Consider the following 21,794-nt stretch of genomic DNA (forward strand, 5'->3'; position numbering starts at 1 on the left):
GTCGTCTGTTTAAGACCTTTGTGCTAGAATAAATCTTACCTGAAACATGTGTAATATATCTTGCACAATGCTTTATTTCCATAACTGGATTTAACTTTAATTTGTGCAATCCTCAAATAGGATTATTTAAATATTGAAACTTTTTATCTTTTTTTTTACGTAAATATTTAAAGACATAAATATTAACGTAAATGGTTTTTAAAGTACATTTATTGTGCACATTTTAACAATGACTTTTTTTTTTCAAACTAAAAGTTGATAGATTGACAAACCAAATTATAGACAAATCGGTTCTTGTCTAGAATTCCCCCTATAATAAAAAATCTGTATGATGTATGTATCTGTGACAAGATGAAAATATATTCTAAAAACCACGTAAATTGATCAAGTAATTTTATTTTTGAATAAGAAAATCAAATTTTATGTGCAACAGAAGAGTGGCTGTCTTGCCTGCCATTTTGAAAATAATTTTTTAAAAATTAAAGAAGATCAGTTAATTATTAAAAATTGCAAGATTTATATTGTAATGCTTACAAATTCCCATTAATAGCTTAAAAATCATTTTCTTTATAAAAATAAAACTATTTGATCAATTTAAGAAATTTTTAGAATATATTTTCGTTTCATCAGGAGTATGTACATCATAAAGATTTTTCTTTATTTTTTTTATATAGGCGGTAGCTCTAGACAAGAACCAGCAAATGTTCTTATAGAGACTGGAGAATGTATCTATAATTATAAAAATTGTTTTGTCTTTATTTATTGCCCAAAGTTTTACAACATAAATGTTCATAGACGTAAAAATTTAACAACCTCTTTCCCACAGAAGAGATGTTGCAAGCTTGTCTCTGCTTTATCATTATTTCTATGGCAAGTGCTCGTCTGAGCTCCAATCTATGCCGCCCCCACCACCCACCGCCGCCAAGCTTTCACGAAAAGCACCGGTCTAGTTGAAACCCCTGTCAATAATTTTCCCCACTCTTTATCTGTGGCTAAACCAAAACGTAGATTCCATGAATAGAGCTTCTTTCTTAGAACTGCATACCTGTGGAACTCTCTTCTGTTTGTCTGTTTTCCAGCAATTTTGTTGTCTTCAAGTCCAATGTAAACAAATTCTTGATGAACCATCCCCTTAAATAATCCAATTTACCAAATTTCCGCTACTAACCAATTGCTACAAAATTATCCAATTGACTACTGTACACTCAATAACCCTTATCCTCGAGTGACCTCCTAGCCTTGATAAGTGGTGACTCCTATATAAAAAAGAAAAAAAAAATTTTTTTTTTACAAATTAAAAAAAAAAATTGCATATAAATAAACGCTTATTTTTGTCTAGTGTCTAAGATTCCTTTAGTGAAAGAAAATATTTTAGATTCAGGTGTAGAAAGCATTACGAGAATGAGATGCACAAAGCTTTCAAACATAAAAAAAGTGAGCATTTTGTGCTGCCATAGTTTTGCACAAATTTAAAAGATCCTGTATGTTTATCCCCCCCCCCTTGCTTCTCCAAATAAGGCATATTCCCACTTGGAGTGTAAGGGGCTACTATTTAGGATCGTGTCTAATGGAGCACTGTGTTGGGTGAGATGTCTGCTCACATGACATTTGGATTTCTGCAGATTAGTACATGGAGGAAATTCAAAAGTCTAGCAGTTTGAGGGAAGGAACTATAAAAGTTGAAGGCTTTCTGGTATCTACGGACCTCAACAATGAAGGGGTGGGATTTTGCTGCCCATCGATTGGGAGTATGTATGTAGAGGAGGCAACTGGCCCTGACGGCATTCCAATCATTGTGCTGAAAAAGCTTCAACTAGAACTTGCCCCCGTACTTACAAAACTCTTTAAGCGTTGCCTAAAAGAGAAGTGCTTCCAAACACCCTGGAAAACCTCATCGGTATGCCCTGTATTTAAGAACTCAGGTGATAAGTCCTCTCCCTCTCAGTACAGACCAATAAGTCTCCTTTGTGTCATGAGTAAGCTGCTGGAATTCATATTAGATAGAGAAGTAATCAACCACCTCAGCAGAAATAACCTTCTTAGTGACACGCAACATGGTTTCCGTTCTGCCAGATCTACAGCAGATGTGCTAACAGTTATATCTCATAGGATTAGCGAATCTCTTGACAAAGGCTTCCTCTCTAGGGCAATTGCTCTTGACATATCAAAGGCCTTCGATAAGGTATGGCATAAGGGCCTACTTCACAAGATTTCCAGCTACGGTATAAATGTTTTCTTGATCATAAAATCATTTCTCTCCGATAGGCTCATAAGAGTAGTAGTTGATGGGCAGAAATCAGAAGCCATCAATATTAATGCTGCAGTCCCTTGGGTCCATCCTAGGCCCAACTCTCTTCCTGATCTACATCAATGATCTCCCAAAACACATACTTAAATCATTCGTTGACATCTATGCTGATGACACAACCATTTATGGCAACACATCAAAGGCCGTAAATGACAAAGTTCTCTCAGATTCTCTCTCCTCTGATCTTGAGCGCGTGGTACAGTGGGGGAGGAGGTGGCTGGTTACTGTTAATGCATCTAAAACCAAGCTCCTATCTTTACATCATCAACGTTCTGATCCCCATCTGGCATCAATTGATATGGGTGGCTCTCGTCTAGGGGAAGCTCCATGTTTTGATAATCTTCTGGGCTTGACCTTTACCCCTGACCTGAAATGGAATACGTACATCAAGTCAGTTGCCAAGATCGCTGGAAAAATGGTAGGATCCTTTACCACTCCAGAAGATATCTCACCCCGATGCAATTCTCTATCTGTATAAAAGCCAAGTACGTCCAAGGATGGAATACTGCTGCCACATCTGGACAGGAGCTGCTAAAAACAGCATATCCTGCCTTGACAGAGTACAAATTGGACTTCGTGGCTTAGTGGGTGGTGCCTTTTTCTCTTCTCTACAACCTCTCTCCAACAGGAGACGTTACGAGCCTGTTTGTTTTATCGTGACTTCCATGGCAGGTGCTCGTCTGAACTCCAATCTCTGGTCCTCCCTCGCCAATCTTTCACGAAAAACACCCGTCTAGCTGAAACCACTGTCAAAAATTTCCCCCACTCCTTATCTGTGTCAAAATCAAAACATAGATTCCATGAACAAAGCTTCTTTCTTAGAAATGCACACCTGTGGAACTCTGTTCCGGTTACCTGTTTCCCACCTGACTACAACCTGGATGTCTTCAAGTTCAATGTGAACAAATTCCTGATGAACCGCCTGCTTAAGACACTTTATCAGATCTCAAACTGACGTACTGTACACACAATAACCCTTATCCTCGAGTGGCTTTCGGACCTTGATAAGTGGTGACTACCTTGTTAAAAAAAAAAAAAAAAAGGCACAAGTGCTATGAGTTTATCAGAGCACATTTAAACTTGGAAAACAGGCACAGAAATGCAAAATTGCAGCAATATGACCTGCAGAAATTCAAATGTCATGTGAACGGACATCTCCCCACTAATCCTCCTCTATTCTGGCATTATTTCCATAGAAGGTACTTGATGAGTGCTAACGTGAAGTAAAAAAAAAAAAAAAAAAAAAAAAAAAAAATGGTATTTAGCTCTAATTTCTGGGTTCTACTTTTAAAACATTAACAAAAAGTTAATCTTGTTCCTATCACTACAAAGAAATATTCCTTTCTTCTTCCATGTGGTTAACATCAAGCTTTCCAAAAGCATCCCATATATGAAACACGTTATCGTAGGATAGCCTCCCTCCAGGCTACAACATTGTGGTTTTCAAATCCGACGTGAACAAATACATGTCATAAACCATCTTCATAAGTAATCAAATTTTTACATTCCGTTCATCATATTCTTCATCATTCAACTGATGATTTATCTATTTCATTGTCCATTATCCTCGAGTGGCTTTTAGTTTTGAGACGTTTTGATTTATTAGTATATATAAAATAAAACGAAAGTGATTAGATCATGTAATAACTAAAATTTTAAGGGAAACAAAAAGAAAAACAAAACAAAAACTTCATAAACTATTTGTTTGATTCATTCATTTCGTATGAATAAGATGATTCAGTTATTAGTCCCCCCCCCCTCCTGACAAAGGAGGAATTGAACCAAGTAATTCACTCCCGTTCGTTTGTTCACACTTTCCTCAATAATCACGCCTTGGATTTTTAAAAAACTTTGATAAACATTAGTCATGGTGAAAGTAAATTTTTGCCAAAAAATATTTTCCAAGATAACTCTGGTTACCCACTTGGGAGCCGTTACAGGGGTAAAAATTGCCTCCAAATCGTTCGTCCGTTCATTTGTTCGCACTTTTCTCAATAACCACTTCTTGGATTTTTTAAAAAATTTGTACAAACATTAGTCATGGTGAAAGTAAATTTTTGCCAGAACAGATTTATTCACTCGTGGAGGGGTGCCCTGTATGCTCGGCTTGTTGGCATTGGTTTCCATATCTTTCTAATTAGAATTTTTTCCTACGAAGACATTGGGTATGTACAGGAAGGATACTTGCATGTAGGTTGCCAACATCCTAAGTGAAAGTTTCTGTGGAATGAATTGGATTCAAACTCGGCACATCCACGTTGTCAGTTCATATCATTAACCATTTAGCCACCATCACCTGCCATTTGTTTGATAACAAAATGCAACAAGATTTTTCAGGAATTTTATTTAGAAATCAACTTAATTAAAAAAAAACAAAAAAAAAGTATAGACAGATCTTTATGATGTATTTGACGGTCAGAGAATCGAAGATGTTGTATTCCAAAAAATTGCGTACATTGATCAAGACATTTTTTTTTTTTTTTATAACTAAGAAAATCAAATTTTATGATGAGCGATGTGGAGGCCGGGAGTAACCATATTGCTTTAGAATGTGTTAAATTCAAGGCTAACAACTTAACTACTGAGATTTTGTTTGTCATCAAAATAATTAAAATTTTTAATCATTAAAAAATTGTAAATTATGCTTTTTTTTTTTTATTTTTTTTTTTTTTAGTTAAAAAAAAAAAACTACTTGATTAATTTACATGATTTTTGGAATATAACATCTTCGTTCTATAACGAGTACATACATCATAAAGATTTTTTTTTTTTTTTTTTTTTTAATTAAGTAAAATTTTAAATAGGAATCTTTGATCAATTTAAAGTTGATTTTTTTTTTTTTTCTTAGTATATAATTGCAAAGAATTTTTTTTCTTCCAGTTCACTTTTAAAGAAGCCAGCAATTTTTTTCCAACTTCCAAACTGGCCATTCTCCACAGAAGAACCATTCTCACTTATTCCTCTCCTTGTTCCTCCTCCTCTTCTTCTCCATCATATTCAGAGTATTTTCTTTTTTCGCAAATACCATTGTCTCATTTCAGATCTGCAGCAGCGTTTGGTCTCTGTGGCGAATAATGATCATGAGCAAAATTGTGAGTTAGTTTTTTGTTCAAGTAGAAAAAAAAAAATCTCACAATCTCATTGATTGACTAAAACCCAACCCAACCGGATTCATTGTAATAATTGTTTCTCTTAAAATTTCAGGCATGAACTCTTCTCTCCCTTTTTCTTTCATGTCTGTCAGTTATCACTATAGCTTGATTTCTTTTCTGCTTCCTATTTTTTTTCCACTCAAACGGTTCCATTTCAAAGTTGAACGCCTTTTGAAAACTTATGCATTTGTCCCATCATCCAGTCAAGCTTTATTTTTTTCACATTAACTTTGCGCAGCAAGTTGAACTCTCATTGAAGTCAATGTTTGCGTGTTATAGAAATCAATATTTTAACAGATCATTGAAATAAATTTCAATAAGTTATTTTTTTTTTTTTTTTTTTTTTTTTACAGAATATAAAGATACCATTAAAATTTTCCTTCAATTACATCTGGGGTCACTGGGGTAACTTATCAGTTTAGGTCCATAAAATGGAAATATATTAGAACAAAGAAAACAAAATTTATTTTATTTTTAAAATAGATTTTCTTAGTTTTGTCAAACAAAAATAAAATTAAACAAAGAATATGTCTGTGAAAAATGTAAAATAAGGTTTAAACATGAAAATGATTATTTTTTTAAATTTATTTATTTATTTATTTTTGGTGAAATCATTCCTACTAAATTTCAGCTTTCTGCAGCGGTTTGGGTGTCCAGCGGCTTTGGACACAGACATTATTAACTTTATTAAATAGATTAATTTTCCTTAATTCGTGAGATAACAAAAAATAATAAAACATTGAAATTTCATGTGTTGATTCACTATTACCCAAACATACTATCTCATAGGTACTTATTAGGGTTTACAGGATATCTCTTATTGGCAGGCTTTACGATTTGTTGGTCTAAATTTTCTTTTCAAACATGTGCAAGAACAAGCAGTAATTATCACTTCCTACACTGATGATTGCGAAAGCATGAAATGCTAGTATATTGAGGTATAAAAATGATTATGAATATTTATAATTATAAAACCCTTTAAAAGTTGAGCCCTGTCTGGAGAATTAAAAAGAAAAAAAGGCGACCAACTAGCAATATTCAATATTCCGACTTCCAGTCATTAGAATACTCTCTGATTGCTTACTGTATTATGCTTGCATTTGGCATTTATGGATGTTTAATTTCCTTTAAGTCCTGTGTAAATTGCTGATAGCCTAGAGGTAACATCCTAGCCAATGAAGTCAAATATTGACTTTTTGACTAAGTTCTAATCTCCCGACCAACACTAATTATCACCTTCTATGCTGATGATTGCAAAAGCATGAAACGCTAGTGTCTGTAAGTATAGAAATAATTATATATTTAAATGAACAACGATTCTGCTATATTCCAAATTCCAAAGTTTTATTGATCTTGTCAAGAATTTGTTTCCAGAATATTAAACTTTGGTACATTTTACAGATCTATTTTGTTCATGGGGAGTAATCGTTATTTGTATATGAACATTGAAAATTGTTTTCCATAGATTCATCAAAAAAATTAAATTTTTTTAAAGAGAAAAGTGCATAATAATGTAATGCGGAAAATTCCTGAAAAAGCAGAGAAAAATTACGTCAGTTGTATTATGTGGATGGCATTTTTGTCTTATGGTGAAAAGCTATCATCTTAATATTACTGTATTGACTTATATTGTATAAGATTTCTTGTTTGTTAGAAGTTAAGGAAAAAATTTTATATATAAAAACCCCTTCATCTATTTTAAACTAATAATTATTATATATGTATTTCATGGTAAATACGGCACAATCACATTGATACATCGGTTCTTGCCAGATTACCGAAGTTAAGCAACGTTGAGCCTGGACAGTACCAGATAGGTGAGCATTTGGGAAGGCTAGGTGCTGTGTGTACCTCCTAGGAAGGTTAGGCGTGGGGCCAACATCCTCACCTAAAAAAAGAACTCCTCACTACAAAAGCATCTACAAAGTTGTGGATGGCCTATGCCTCTCTAGGGGCTCAAGGCTATGGATGGATGAATTTTATGGTAAACAACCTGCTATTTTGTTTATTATATTTTTCTTTTTATTTTCTAGTATAAATTATTCTAAGATTATATCATAAAATCTTAAAATAAATCCATTTATAAGCTTTATTTAATTGCTAAATATTACATTTTTCATTTGCCAATGAAATTAGATCTTTGTGAATCAATCTGAACTATATAAATTTAATTCATATTATTTCTTATATATAGTTTGTTTTTTTGGGTAGAAAGAATCAGTGCAATGTGTGATACTTCTATAAAAGTAATATTTATCGGGTTAATGATTGGTGATCTAAACTTGTATAAAATCATACACTCAGATACGCATATCTTGAATCTTGAAATACTTTCTTAAAATGTTTCAAGAGAAATCTTCAGTGATAGACTACCCCCACCTTTTGTATCATATATACTCAGACAGAAATCCCAACCTGACTCAGAACATGCCAGGTTGTCTCCTCGAAAGTTATTTTGCAGTGTTGACTTTGCAAAAAATCCCGTTTTGACAATCTTCGGCTTTTCTTTTCAGTAATACGACAGCAGGTACCATGCTGATGCATCATTAAAAAATGAGCCTAAATAAATGTTGGGAAGGACACAAAAAAAAACTCCAATTTACTTTTGAGTCTGGATTTTCTTCATTTCCTAATAAATTATTTTCCATGGCTCTGATCTTTATATGATTTAATATATATGTACTAGCATATGTACTCAGCGTTGCACGGTATTACATGTAAAATTTTAAAAAATGAAGTGAAAAGAAACGGAAAGAAACTGGGACATGTGCATGCAAGTATTATGCTTTTCTAAACAGTTCACTTCTTGTAAGTAAAAAAAAAAAAATACTCAAGTTGAGATTGAAACCAAAATCCAAAGACAGTGAGTTAAGTACGACAACCATTAGACCATGATCTTAGTGTTTTCAAACCTAATTATTTTTAACATAATGAATCTATCATGTAAATCATTCACATGTGCGCATTCATGGAACAGTCACTAGAAAAATCTGACGACCTCCCCCTCCCCACATACTAATTTTTCAATTTCCATCCCCTAGCAGCATATTTTTCAGGATGAAAACCAATTAGTTTTGCACATGTCTGAATATCCTATATTCCAAATTTCAAGTTTGATGATCAAAAATCCATTGAGTATATAGGTTGAGAAGTGTGATCACACACACATTCTCACTAATATATATTTTTTTAAAATAATAAATAAAAATGTTATATACGTCCAAATTAAAAATGGCGACTTTCTAAGTAAATAAAAAAAAATGAGCTCCGAGGCAGAGCCAATATTAACCGTATGTATCGCTTGAAAAAACAACAATAACAAAATATATATATATATAAAATATATATATATATATATATATATAATCTGACGTTATTGTTTTTCAGAGGTTGAGTAACCGATGAAGTTTAACGAGGTTAATGAGTGCCCAATATTGAAATAGGGCAAAGTATACTTTCTATTTGTTTTTACATAAGCAGTAATATGTTGCTACACAGTCATGAGCATGTTTGTCAGCTAGTTACCAGTAACTAGAGACCTCTAGTAACTAGCTGACCGAAACATGCTCATGACTGTGTAGCAACATATTACTGCTTATGTAAAAACAAAATAAGTGTATGTATATATATCTCAAGTAAAGTGAGGTTTGTTTGCTTGTTTTTTTTCTAATTTCAACTTTAGGAATATGCTAACAAACAAAATTAAAAAAAAAAAGAAATTTGGACATTATCATTTGCCACATGATTGCATGTTTTCAAAAACAAAACAACAAAAAAAAAAAAAAACATCCTAAATCAATTTGCACTTTAATCCTGCTCAATATTCTATTCAGTTATTTTTAAAGGAAGATAGCAGTCTCTTCCCTCCTGCTAGAATTTATGTAACACCATTGAAGCATGTAGACCTCCATTCATTACGATCAATCAGTCTTTGAGGGCAGCTAAGAGATTGCTTTTTGATTTAAATATTATGTGTAGAATTCATTTTTTTTTTTTTTTTTTTTTTTAGATTACTAAATGTCAACATAATTAAGTACTTAACCCCCATCCCCTCATCTTATTTCATTTATTCTTACCAAAATAACCTTGAAGTTGTTGTCTTCCCCGTTTGTTCCTTGCTTGTCTATTTCTAACCGATTTTCTCTAATTCCCAAATGTCTAGACTTCTTCTTGTTTCTGGTCTTTGCTTATCTTTCCTTTTTACTAACCCTAACATTGTTTTATGTTTGATTGCACACATTAATCATATTAACATTTTTTTAATCAAAACACTCATAAATGTGATGACTGGGATTTGTGTCCTCTTGATTTTGTCTTTTACCATATGAACATAGAATATACTAAAAACTCGTATCCTTTTATTACAACCATGGTTTCACTATATACGGCTATATACGTGTTATAGCAATCATACCTACCTTATTACATTCATGAACATCTCTCTGCTAAATACATTGAGCATGTGTACATTTTTTCTTTCTATTGTAAAGTAAGCTTTTCTTTTTTACATGTTTAAAATTTCTATACCATAATTTTCAATAATATTTTAAAGAAACAGTTTTTCTTACCATTTTATAAAAAAAAATTTTTAGTTTCATTTACTGATGTACACAATAGATTATTAAATGGGAGATGAGCTGTATTATAAAAATTCCCATTTCTTTGTGTGATTCAAATAATGAATATGTTCCCGTTGTTGAAAATATAGGACATAATTAAAAAAAATATATATGGTGGCTGTCCAGAATTTCCCCCTATGTATAAAAAAAAAAAAAAATACAGAAAAATCTTTGTATCTACTCATAATGAAATGAAAAGACGATATTCCAAAAATCATATATATTGATCAGGTAGTTTTATTTTTATAAAGAAAATCATTTTAAGCAATTTTAAATGATTAATGAGAAATCGTTGGTATTACAAAACTGATCTTGCAAGTTCTAATTATTGTAGAGTTATCCATCCTTGTTTCCTCAAGATGGCGATAAGAGACTGTCTCCTTTTGCTTACTTATAAATTTTTTTTTTAGTTAAAAATAAAACTACTTGATCAATTTGCATGAATTTTTGGAATATGACATTTTCGTTCTGTCAGGGGTACATCGGGCAGGTTTAAAAAATGTTGGTTTTCTAATATGGGGAAATTCTGGACCCTAAAATATAAGTCGGCTTTGAAAATGAACGTTTAACAATGTTTAGTCTTATGTATGCACATTTAAAAAAAATCTTATTTAATTACATCAGAATAAAACTTGAAAAATTTTCATGGTTTTTCTCATGCGCATATCAACATTATCAATTACAATTCAAATAATTTTCAAAGTATAAAAAAAACATTAATCACAGAAAATGGCAATTCACTTTTTTTTTTTTTTAATTTGATCAAGCATTATCATTTTTTGGTGTGTTTTGTTATTAATGTATTTCAAACAACCTATGCCTTTTAATTTTTTGTAAGTGACTGCTAAAGAACAAAGGTTGTTTGAATATATTACTCGCCAAAGAAAAAAAAGCTATTTATCCTCTCGATCATCCTTAAACAGTGCAGTGCAGTTTTCTATAGTTTATTTATTTTAAAAATTGTTGGCACTTCGAAACTATTAGAACAAAATTTTATAGTTGATAAAATGGAGTTTTCAGATAAAATTTTTTTTTTTTTTTTTTGTCAATTTTAATAAATTACAATGGTAGCTTCCAAATTATGCAGTAGCAGGTGAAAAATTGTGGCTATCTTTAAATTGAAACGGAAAATTACCTCCCTTATAATCGTCTGCTTCAAATCCTGATTTTTTTCTTTAATAAATAATTTTCTTCCATATCCATTTTTCGTAATTTTTGGATATAATCATCTTTAAAATACGAAGAATACATAGATATTGTTTTTATGTGAAATTTAGTATTATGATTTCCGAAATTTTGTCCTAATAGTGTAGAAGTGCAAAATTGTTTATTAAGCTTCTTTTTTTTCTTTTTCTTTTTTTTCTTTTTCTTTTTTTTCTTTTTCTTTTTTTTTCTTTTTCTTTTTTTTTTCTTTTTTTTCTTTTTTCTTTTTTTTCTTTTTTTTCTTTTTCTTTTTTTTTCTTTTTCTTTTTTTTCTTTTTTCTTTTTCTTTTTTTCTTTTTTTCCTTTTTTTTTTTTTTTCCTTTTTTTTTTTTCTTTTTTTTCCTTTTTTTTCTTTTTTTCCCTTTTTTTCCTTTTTCTTTCTTTTTTTCCTTTTTTTCCTTTTTTTCTTTTTTTTTCTTTTTCTTTTTCTTTTTTTTCTTCTTTTTTTTCTTTTTCTTTTTTTTCTTTTTCTTTTTTCTCTTTTTCTTTTTTTCTCTTTTTCTCTTTTTCTTTTTTTTTCTTGCTTTCTTTTTCTTTTTTTTTTTTTTTTTTTTCCTTTTTTTTTCTTTTTTTCTTTTTTTTTTCTTTTTTTTCTTTTTTTCTTCTTTTTTTCTTTATTTTTCTTTTTTTTCTTTTTTTTTTCTTTTTTTCTTTTCTTTTTTTTTTTCTTTTTTTCTTTTTTTTTTCTTTTTTTTTTTTCTTTTTTTTCTTTTTTTTTCTTTTTTTTCTCAAAAGCCAATACTTATATTTCCAAAGTACATTTTAAGAAAAGCAACAATTATATCAAGTTTGCTGGAACATACTTTTCATTAAAGATATTAACATTCTTATACAAAAAGTATCCTACAACTGTTATGATTTTTCATTCAGAATATAAACAAAATCCGTATCTTATTTTTTGTGGCTATTTTAATTTCCTTCCTTATGAAGGTCAAGTTAGACACAAGGTCAGTTTTTAATGTAGGAAAAATCTAGTTCCCTCAAAAAGGGCACTTTAAATTGAGACAAAAATTACTTCAGTCTTGAAAGATTTCTCCTTCACTGACTGAAGACAGCAAAAATGAAGTGTAGTATTAGAACAGATACTACACTTTGATCCTAGCTAAAGTGTGATTGTACTAATATTAGTTCATTTTTTTCTTTCTTGCAACCTGCAAAGGTAAATTTTTCAGTTCAATTATTTAATATTTTTACCTACAAACTAATCTAACATATGAAGTTATCTTGTAATTTTAAAAGTTGGACATAAATAGCATTTAAGCTGACAAATCAAACTTTGATTCTGACTAGTCAATTTTCATTTGTTATTTTTTGTACCATGTTATTGGTACTATGATAATCACTTCACTACAATTTATTTATTTTTTGGAGTAATGTAATCCTACCCAGACAACTGGTAATATAGAAACATTTTTCAACTAAATTGAAAAATCAAGCAAGGGAATAACTCATATTTTTTTATTGAAGAATATAAAGAGTTGTCTTCCTTGCAGCTAAAATATTGCTTTTCTGTATAGACTTAAAAAATGTGCAAACAAACATAAAAATTAAAAACTGAGAATTATTTTATTTTTAATCAAATATTTTTGTGAAATCAAAACATAAAATAAGGGAAAGTAAGGCAAATTTTTTAATTTTATTTAAAAATTTTCGTTTCTTGCCCAGAATTCTTCATATATTAAAAAACAAAAATCTGTATGACATATGCATTCATGGCAGAAAGAAAAAAATCATAAATTGATCAAATAGTTTATTTTTAAATTTAAAAAAAAAATAAAATAAAAATAATTTTGTAATCTAGCAAACAGCGACACCATCTTGAAAACAAACAACTCCAAATTCAAATTTGCAAGATTTTTGAAAGCTATTTTTAACATGGAGACATTGGGATAAAAACTCAAATTTCCTTAATGATTTTTTTAATTAAAATTAAACTACTTGACATGATTTTTTTTCAGAATACAATATTTTTTCCATCATAGGAACATACATCGTACAGATTTATTTTTCATTTTTATTTTTTTTAGGAGGAATTCTGGACAAACACTAAGGTTTTTGCAAATATAATTATATTTTAAATTATTTTTCACAAGGCCTTCTACCCTGGCAACACTGGAAAGATACAGCAAGTTAGATTGTAAATTTACATTTTCTAACTGGAACCTTAATCAATTACTGAGTAATATAAGCAAAAGTATATAAACCAATCAGATTTTATGGTACTTAATTTGGAAAGATCTTTTCTCTGTATTAATTTTGTATAATATTAGTAAAATCTTAGCGTCTTCCATATTTATTATCACTCAGTGATTTTGATCACTCTGTTTAGTTGAGCATTAGTTGTCCTAAAATGAGCCATTCATGTTTAAAGAGTTCATTTTCAATGAATGCAACTGATGTGTAAGCGAGAAGAAAGAAAAAAAATCTTTTAAAGATTTTAAAGAAAAAAAAAACTTGCAGTAAATTGGTGGGAGTGCTCTATATCTCTGAAAATAAGCATGACAATGAGTAAAGGTGTAACATTTGTTTATAATAAGTTTAAGATGTACATTTTAAATTCTAAAAAAATATTTTTCTGGAGTTTCTGTGAATAAATCTTTATATATATATATAATGTAAATTTATTCACAAAAATTCCAGAAAAGATATATATATATATATATATATATATATATATATTACAAACTTGTAGTTGCATTCCAATGACCAAAGAATCGGCCCACAATTTTTTTTTTTTTTTTTTAATGGGACTTTGTTTGGTCATTGGGATGCAAATAACAAGTATATATGCTCTGAAGCTGAAAATATAACTTTATTGAGCTTGTTTAATGAAAAAAATTGGATCTTATAAAGGATATATATTTAAAATGTTTTATATAAACTCTGAAACATATATGTATATACTGAGAGCTTCAAGAATTGGCAATTTTGGGCAGTTCAAAGTTTTGGTTTGCACTTGTAAAAACAGTACAATGATTTCTCAGAAAAATTAATTCTACTTAAAAAAAAATTATTTGTAATTCAAATATGCTGTCAGCAGATAGTGTGCGTGCATGAAACCATGGTTACAGTAAATTTAAAAAAAAGAAAAACTTATACTTTTAAGTAATATGTAATATAAAATTATAATTACTTTAATATACAAAAATCACTTACCATAATTGTATTACTAAATATTTCATATTTAAACACATAATTGATAGATACAAATTTTTTTTGCATCTGCTGGTTCAAAAATACAATGGTTTCATGATTCCATAGTGACTTTTTTTTTCTTTTATTTCCTATGATTTTCTGCGGCTTTTAATTATGATTGAGTATTATTTAACGGTCTAAGTTCTGAACTAGTGTAATGTACCTTTCCTTGAAAATGTTATACTTTGATTTTAAATGCTTTTTATTCTATTTTTTTCTTTCCAGCCAAAGATACCTTAAGGACCTCCTCTCCTGAAAAGTTCAATGGTCTGATTGTGTTTCTCTGCCAAATTTACGTAACCATGCGGACGATGAGTGGAGAACATTTCAAAGCTTTGGTCGGGCCGATTTTTCAATGTTTAGAAATGCTTATTAATTCTGACACCAGTGATGAGTTAGATATTCTTAGTAGTTTGGTAAGAATATTTTTCTTTTTTCTTTTTTTTTTTTTTTTTAAAATATATTTGCATAAAATGTGCTTAGTACGTGGGCAAATATTTGATTAATTTCCTACTTTTCTCTATGAGAGGACAATAATAAGTAATACCCTTGACCCACTTCTCATAGTAGTAGAGCAATGCAACTTGGCACAGTTATCTTTACGTAGTAACCACTCAGAGTTCTGCATTTCTCCCATCGTTTAATGTAGCTCTAGTGACTTTTCTTGTAGTACATCTTCCAATGATGATGTGACTTTGGAAATCAAGGTTGCATTATCTGGGAAATGCTTTTCATTTTAAAACAACTTCACGGCTGGAAAGAGCTGAAAGTCAGAAGGTGCATAGTTAGGAGAATAGAGGGATGGGGGAGGATTTCATAGCCACAGGCGTGTTGTGGACCGGAGCATTGTCCTGTAGGAGGAGGATAACTTTTACGATAGCAATCAGTTGGTAAGGGAAGGCGAAGGAAGTGTATGGGAGGTAGTGATAGGATAGATTTGTCGAAAGAGGTATTATTAAAGAACTTGTCAGAGCTAAGTTTGGAATTTTTTTTTTTTTTACTATTATAAAGGTGAAGAGTCTCGAGGATGAGAAATAAGATCGTTGGATAATCAGTTGAATCAAGAATATAATGAATGGAATGAATACAATTAGATTACATATGAGTATTGCTTATGACAAGTATTGATTGATATTGGATTTGAAGATGACTGTTGTAATCCTCATGGAAGTAGTCTTGTGGTAATCTGTTTTCCAAATTATTTTAATTTGTTCTTGTTATTGTTTACCTTCTAACTAATTTTTGAAAGTGTTCTCATAATTTAATCTTAATTATAGGCAAGTTCAAATCATTTGATCATACGATATGAGTAAATCAAAACGTATATGATGCTGAGTACGATCCAGTGGTAAAGCAGTGGTAAGATTCGATATCCAAAGAGCTTGTCATGACTACCAAGAAGTACCGTGCTAGTCATTTAAGCACCCTTTTGTGCTTGTGCAAGCAAAGCCTTATTCAAATGCTAGTTATGTAAGAACTGATCAATGAATATTTCCTTCTTTGTATTTTTGGATAACACAGTAGCCATTTTTAAGGACAATTTAGTTCTCATCACATCAGTGTGTTAAGGGGTAGTAAAAAATGCAAATTTGATATCAAATATGGCTAATCGATGCAGATTTAAAAATCAGAGGATATATTATGTATTTCAAACTAAATCCCTTAACATTTGTATTAATTTTATAATTTCCTTTTTATTATGAATATTTGAAAGATTGCAGATCCTCTTTCATTCAAAATGAAATAGTCATGATGGTTTATTTCCAAAGTCATAGGAGTTCGTAAGCTAACACATAGGAACTACAACTTTATTATGTAGACATTTCTTTTTTAATTCTTTAATAATAAAAATCCAGCAACAATACTCAAACGTTTCAAATGAAATCTGCAAGGGAGACCATTCTTGTTGGAGTTGCCTCCCTTGCATATTCTTCCCAAAACTTTTTGCACCACTAGATTATTTATTTTATTAATAATTAAAAATTTATCCACAAGTTGGTAGTCACAATCACACTCGCTGACTTGAGCAGGAACAGTGTGAATAGTTATGGCTGGCCTTCATGCTTTTGGTATTCGATTTTAGACCTGGGAATGGCTGTAGTATGTTAAAGTCTCATCAATTGGAGTGAACCACCTTGACACAAGATGTGAACTTATTTGGAGCTGATTCAATCCCCTCATCCTCTTGATTTCCAAAAATTCAAACTCAACCAATTGGCATATAATCGTATATATACCTATAAAGTTGAAATTTCTTTTCACTCTGACATTAATATTAAAAACCTACATTTCTATTTGGAGATTATTAGAACAAACTCAGTCATATCGGTTAACTAATTTGCATATTCCTTTGAAAAACGAGCATTCATTAATTCATTTTTTATGGTTTCTTATTGGATCAGTGGTTTCATTTAACTATTACACTTTTTATGCATAGTTTCTATATTGTGCATAATTGCATAGAATTTATGATGAAAACATTCAAGCACATGGACGTGTTATATATATATATGTGTGTGTGTGTATATATATAACAAGTGAGGACAACTCAACTTATATACTCAACAATTTTTTTATCTAAAGACTTGAAATTAGGTATATAGGGTATTCAAACATGTGGAAAACTTTAATCAGTTTTCATCCAGAAAAAAGGGCTGCTGAGGGATCAAAATTGGTACTTGGTCATCACACTTATCTGTTAACTGTTTTACGACTGTGGATGCGCAAATTGTTCACATGAACAGCTTCCTTGTGTTAAGAATAAGTAGGTTAAAAAACACTTAAAGATCGTGATAAGCTGGCCTAATGATTGTTGTATTTTACTCATTGTCTAGGTTTTGGTTTCGATCTCAGCTAGAGTATTTTTTGCTTTTTTTACTTGCAAAAAGTGAACTGTTTAAAAAAAAAACAATACTCGCCTGCACATGTCGCAATTTCTTTTCGTTTCTTCATTTTAAATTTTTTTTAAGGAATTTAATGTTATGCTTAATACCAGGCAACGCTGGGTACATAAGCTAGTATGTATTTGTGTGCATGTATGTAATATATATATAAAAAAGTGACCTTGTCGGTGTGTGTGTGTGTGCGCGCGCAAAACGTCTCTACCAAACTCTTCTCTGAACATTTGGTCTATAGGCTTTAAACTTAATGTATAAAGTATTTGGATCTATAGCACACTTTTCATTTGGTTCTTAGTCTATAAAAATAGCTGCTTTGGGGGTCAAAATTAAAAAAAAAATAATAAAAAAAAAAATAACCTCAGCAGAAGTAAATTGACTAACTCTTGAGCATGCATACGTATACATTTTTAGCTTGATGTTGCTTAATTTTTAGCCTTTTTTTTCAATCTGCTGATAGCTCTAATGGTAATGACAAAAGAATGTTTTGGCTTTGATTCCAACTGATGGCATAAAGTAATTTCTTTGTTTGTTTTTTTTTTTAACTTTTGAAATTATTGCTGTATATATTGGGTACAATATAATAATCAATGGAGAATTTGCTCTATTATAATTCAAAATCCGCATAAATTAAAATATCAGTCCTATTTTACGACTGGACAATGCCAGGCGGTTTGCTAGTGTGTGTATAGGATATGATTATGAATATCTCCAGTATCAAATAATCCTTATACACTAAAATTTACTTTATGTATAAAAACCAAAGAGGAGAGATATAACATGAGAAATATTTGGAATCAAGTCTCCATCCAGATTATCTGAAACCATAGCAGCAAGTTTTAGTCTCATTTCCATCAAGGCCAAAGGTTTTGGGGAAATATCAGATATTTTGTAATTCATATGCAAAACTAGGAAAACAAATAACTATAATTGAATGGCTGTAAAAAAAAAAAGTGCCAAAAATAGGCTCTGGATGATCCCCTTAATGTGCAACCTTAAGAGCAAATGTCACATAACGACTCCACAATTCAAGTCATTACCTTTCCAACGCATCTTCATTTGTTGGGCCCCCGATTTATCGGAGAGGGACCTATGTTTTCAGTGGCATGCATCCAATAGTCTGGATGATTGTCAGATAACTGTCCATTAGTTTTTCCTGAAATTTTGCCACAAATTGTATTTCATTAAATAGATGTGCACAGTAAAAAGTTTTTTTGCAAAATTTCCCGTTGCATCCTCGGGGCTCAAAAGTGGTCAAAAATGCCCCAAAATGGTCAAAAATGACACGTTTTGCCTCATAACTTTTGATCCATCCATTAGATTTTTTTGAAACTTGGGGAAAATGTAAAGGCAATGTTGGCCCTCCACACTTCTCACATTCATCATTTCTTGACTATTTTTTGTGGCGTCACATTATGAATTCTTCTTGCCTAACTAAGAATAAGTTTCTTTCGTTTTACATTATTCTTACGGCTAACATGGAAATGAAGAGTCTGATTATATTGGTTATCTGATTTATGTGTGCGTTTATGGTGTGTTTGAATATAACATGTAAATTATCTAAAGAGACACTTTTTCTTTGAATGTTCACGAAAACATTAAGAACATTAAGCTCAACAATATCAAGAGGAACAAAAACAATATTAAATAAAAGATGAGGAATAAAAATTATATATAACTTTATTATATCATCAGAACTATAAGGAAAAGTTATGGGGAAAATTAAGACAAAAAAAAAACCCTCTTCATCAGGCAGAATTATGCAAATATATATTAAAAAAAAAAACTAGCTTAATGACATTTAGATATAAATTGAAAATGAAGGAATAGGATAAAATGGTAATGATTAAAAGTAGGTACAATATATAAGGGTGAATAGAAATGTTAGTATATATGTGGAATATTTTAGCATGTATATTGTGATTAAAATATACAAGAAAGATGCCTTACGCAAACAAATGTTAACTCAGTTTTAATATAATAATGAGATATCAAAGCCAATACCTTGAACAGTATACATTTAATATTATTAATGATTGTGTCGTTCTAGCTGATAAGTATACTTAAATCTGATAAAAACTACTGAAATGTGTACGAAATCAAGATTTTTTTTTTTTTCTGCTACAAACATTCGGATTATAAGGGACTACTATTTGTGTTAGTGTCTAACAGGGGTCTGTGGGAAGCAGCGAGATGTCTATTCACATTACATTTAAACTTTTGCAGGTTAGTATAGTCAGAGAAGCAGGAAATAGGGAGGGAATTTGAAAGTGTAACAGTTCAAAAGTTCAACGCTTCTTGAAATTGAAGATTCAATCAATCCTCCGTGAAGGAGATACTAAGAATAAAATTGCGAATTAGAACTTCACCCGCAGCTGATGGAATGAGAACATGCTACCCCCTTCCCCATCTGGATTAAACAAAGGGTTCCATCCGAAATTCCATGCAAATTCCTGAGTTCATCAGAAAGATTCTAGAGTTTGAAAGAAAGATTACAGAGTAAACAAGATACATATGAAGAAGGTCAGAGCTTACATCGGTCGAAACATGAGAATAACATTCAAGATTAATCCAAATTATTCAGACATTTTCGGAAGGGATTGGATCTTGTAATTCACTCTTGTTTGCACTTTTCTCAATAACCACTCCTTGATTTTTTTTTTTTTAATTTTGCACAAACATTAGTCATGGTGAAAGTAAATTTTTGCCAGCACGGATTTTCCGGGATAACTCTGGTTGACACCCTAGGGGTAAAATTACCCCTCAAATCCATCCATTCTTTCTTCTTTTTTTTTTTTTTTTTTTTTTTTTTTTTTTTTTTTTTTTTTTTTTTTTTTTTTTTTTGCACTTTTCTTAATAACTACGCCTTAGATTTTTTTAAAAAAAATTTTGCACAAACATTAATCATGGTGAAAGTAAATTATACTCGTGGAGGGGGACTCTGCATGCTCAGCTTGTTGTATGTAAACTTTGGAAGTCCGTACACAAAATTTTAATGTAGATTTTTTTAACCTCTTTTTTTTTTTTTTTTTTTTTTTTTTTTTTTTTGTTGACATCTTTTATAGCTTCAATCAGTCGGTAAAGAATTGCAGCTGCAAGAACCCGATAAAATGCAAGAATTACTGGATAAGATTCGATTGAAGATTATTCAATGGTAAGTTGAGATTCTCATTCTGTAAGATTATCTTTTTTTTCTTGAAAATTATGGTGCTCATATAATATTGAACACAAATGAGAATCGCATTCCAAGTAAAAATTCTTTTTTATATTTACATACCATTAAAAAAGAAGTATCCTCACCAAAAATTAGGGAAAAAAATAGAATTTTAATTTAAAAAAAATTTTTTCATATTTTGCGTATCCGCCATATATTATTACTTGATTAAATGGCAGAATACTCATCTCTCCCTAATTTACAGGATAGCTGCTCTTATCAGTGGCAGGATACAATAAAACTGACTTTTATTTTTAATTAAAATTTTACTCCATTTTTCCTTAATTTCTAGTGTAGTTTTTTTGCTTGATACGTAAGAACTTTGGAACTGTGATTTTCAGCTTTATGTTTGATACTGTGTAAGCCCCCCAAATCGTTTTTACCTTTGAAAAAATCATATTAAAAAAAATATGCAATGAAAAAATCATAGCATTATCTATAAATATAAAAGCGAAAATGTCTGTATGTATGTATGTATGTATGTATGTGTGTTCGCTTTTTCTGTGTGTCTACAAAAGGCTTTTTTCAGAGAAGCAGTCGGTCGCTTCACAACTTTTTAAAACTTTTTATATCACATATAAATCGTAATATCTCACAGTTAACAACGAAGCTCGCCTGTCTATTTAATTTGCTCGATTTCGGGAAGATAAATATTCAACATTTGTTGCTCGCCGCATGTGGGTTAGTCTTTTTCCTATAACATCTTGGGAAAATAAAAATAAAAAAAGCGTTCCGCAGTAAATGAAATACTATCCCGCAGTCAAACTTGACCTCATTAAAACGGGCACCTGCCAAATCCAAGTAATTAAATAGATTCAAACATGTTTCCGTTAGCATCTCGCGGTGGGTCAATCGTTAACGTCACAGGTTTTTTTTTTTTCACACTTTAATTTACAACTTTGCCTCAACGGTTCGGGTTCGATCCTCATACTTACCCCCAGGAGTTTCCACACACACCACCAAACACCTGGGCAATGCCGGGTATCTCTCGCTAGTCTATAATATAAATCTCACCTGTCTGTTTAAATGTATGTATGTATGTATGCCTGGCTAAAACTTTCGACAGACGTGATATGCTTTCACAAGATCGGTATTGTTTTGAAGCTCGATCCTTCGGACGACAAATTGAAAAATTGGCCAAAAAACATTAATTCCTTCACCCTCAACTGAGCACTTTTCTACAAGGAAGGATTGTTTTGTTTTTTT

General features: G+C 30.8%; 1 protein-coding gene across 2 annotated transcripts in view; it reads left to right on the plus strand.

The window, feature by feature from the left end:
- LOC145245836 (CBP80/20-dependent translation initiation factor-like) overlaps positions 1–21,794 on the plus strand; it is a 101,184-nt gene that overhangs the window by 76,322 nt on the left and 3,068 nt on the right. Inside the window, exons 3-5 of one of the 2 annotated variants that reach the window (XM_080107488.1) lie at positions 5,350–5,400; positions 14,703–14,893; positions 20,440–20,528. In XM_080107488.1, coding sequence (XP_079963614.1) covers positions 5,350–5,400; positions 14,703–14,893; positions 20,440–20,528 — 331 coding nt within the window. The remainder of the gene's footprint in view (positions 1–5,349; positions 5,401–14,702; positions 14,894–20,439; positions 20,529–21,794) is intronic. The other variant, XM_080107489.1, reaches the window with a different exon arrangement.

Source organism: Euprymna scolopes, chromosome 23, assembly GCF_053919585.1.
Source record: "Euprymna scolopes isolate OS-2025 chromosome 23, ASM5391958v1, whole genome shotgun sequence".
In the NCBI taxonomy this organism is placed as follows: domain Eukaryota; kingdom Metazoa; phylum Mollusca; class Cephalopoda; order Sepiida; family Sepiolidae; genus Euprymna; species Euprymna scolopes.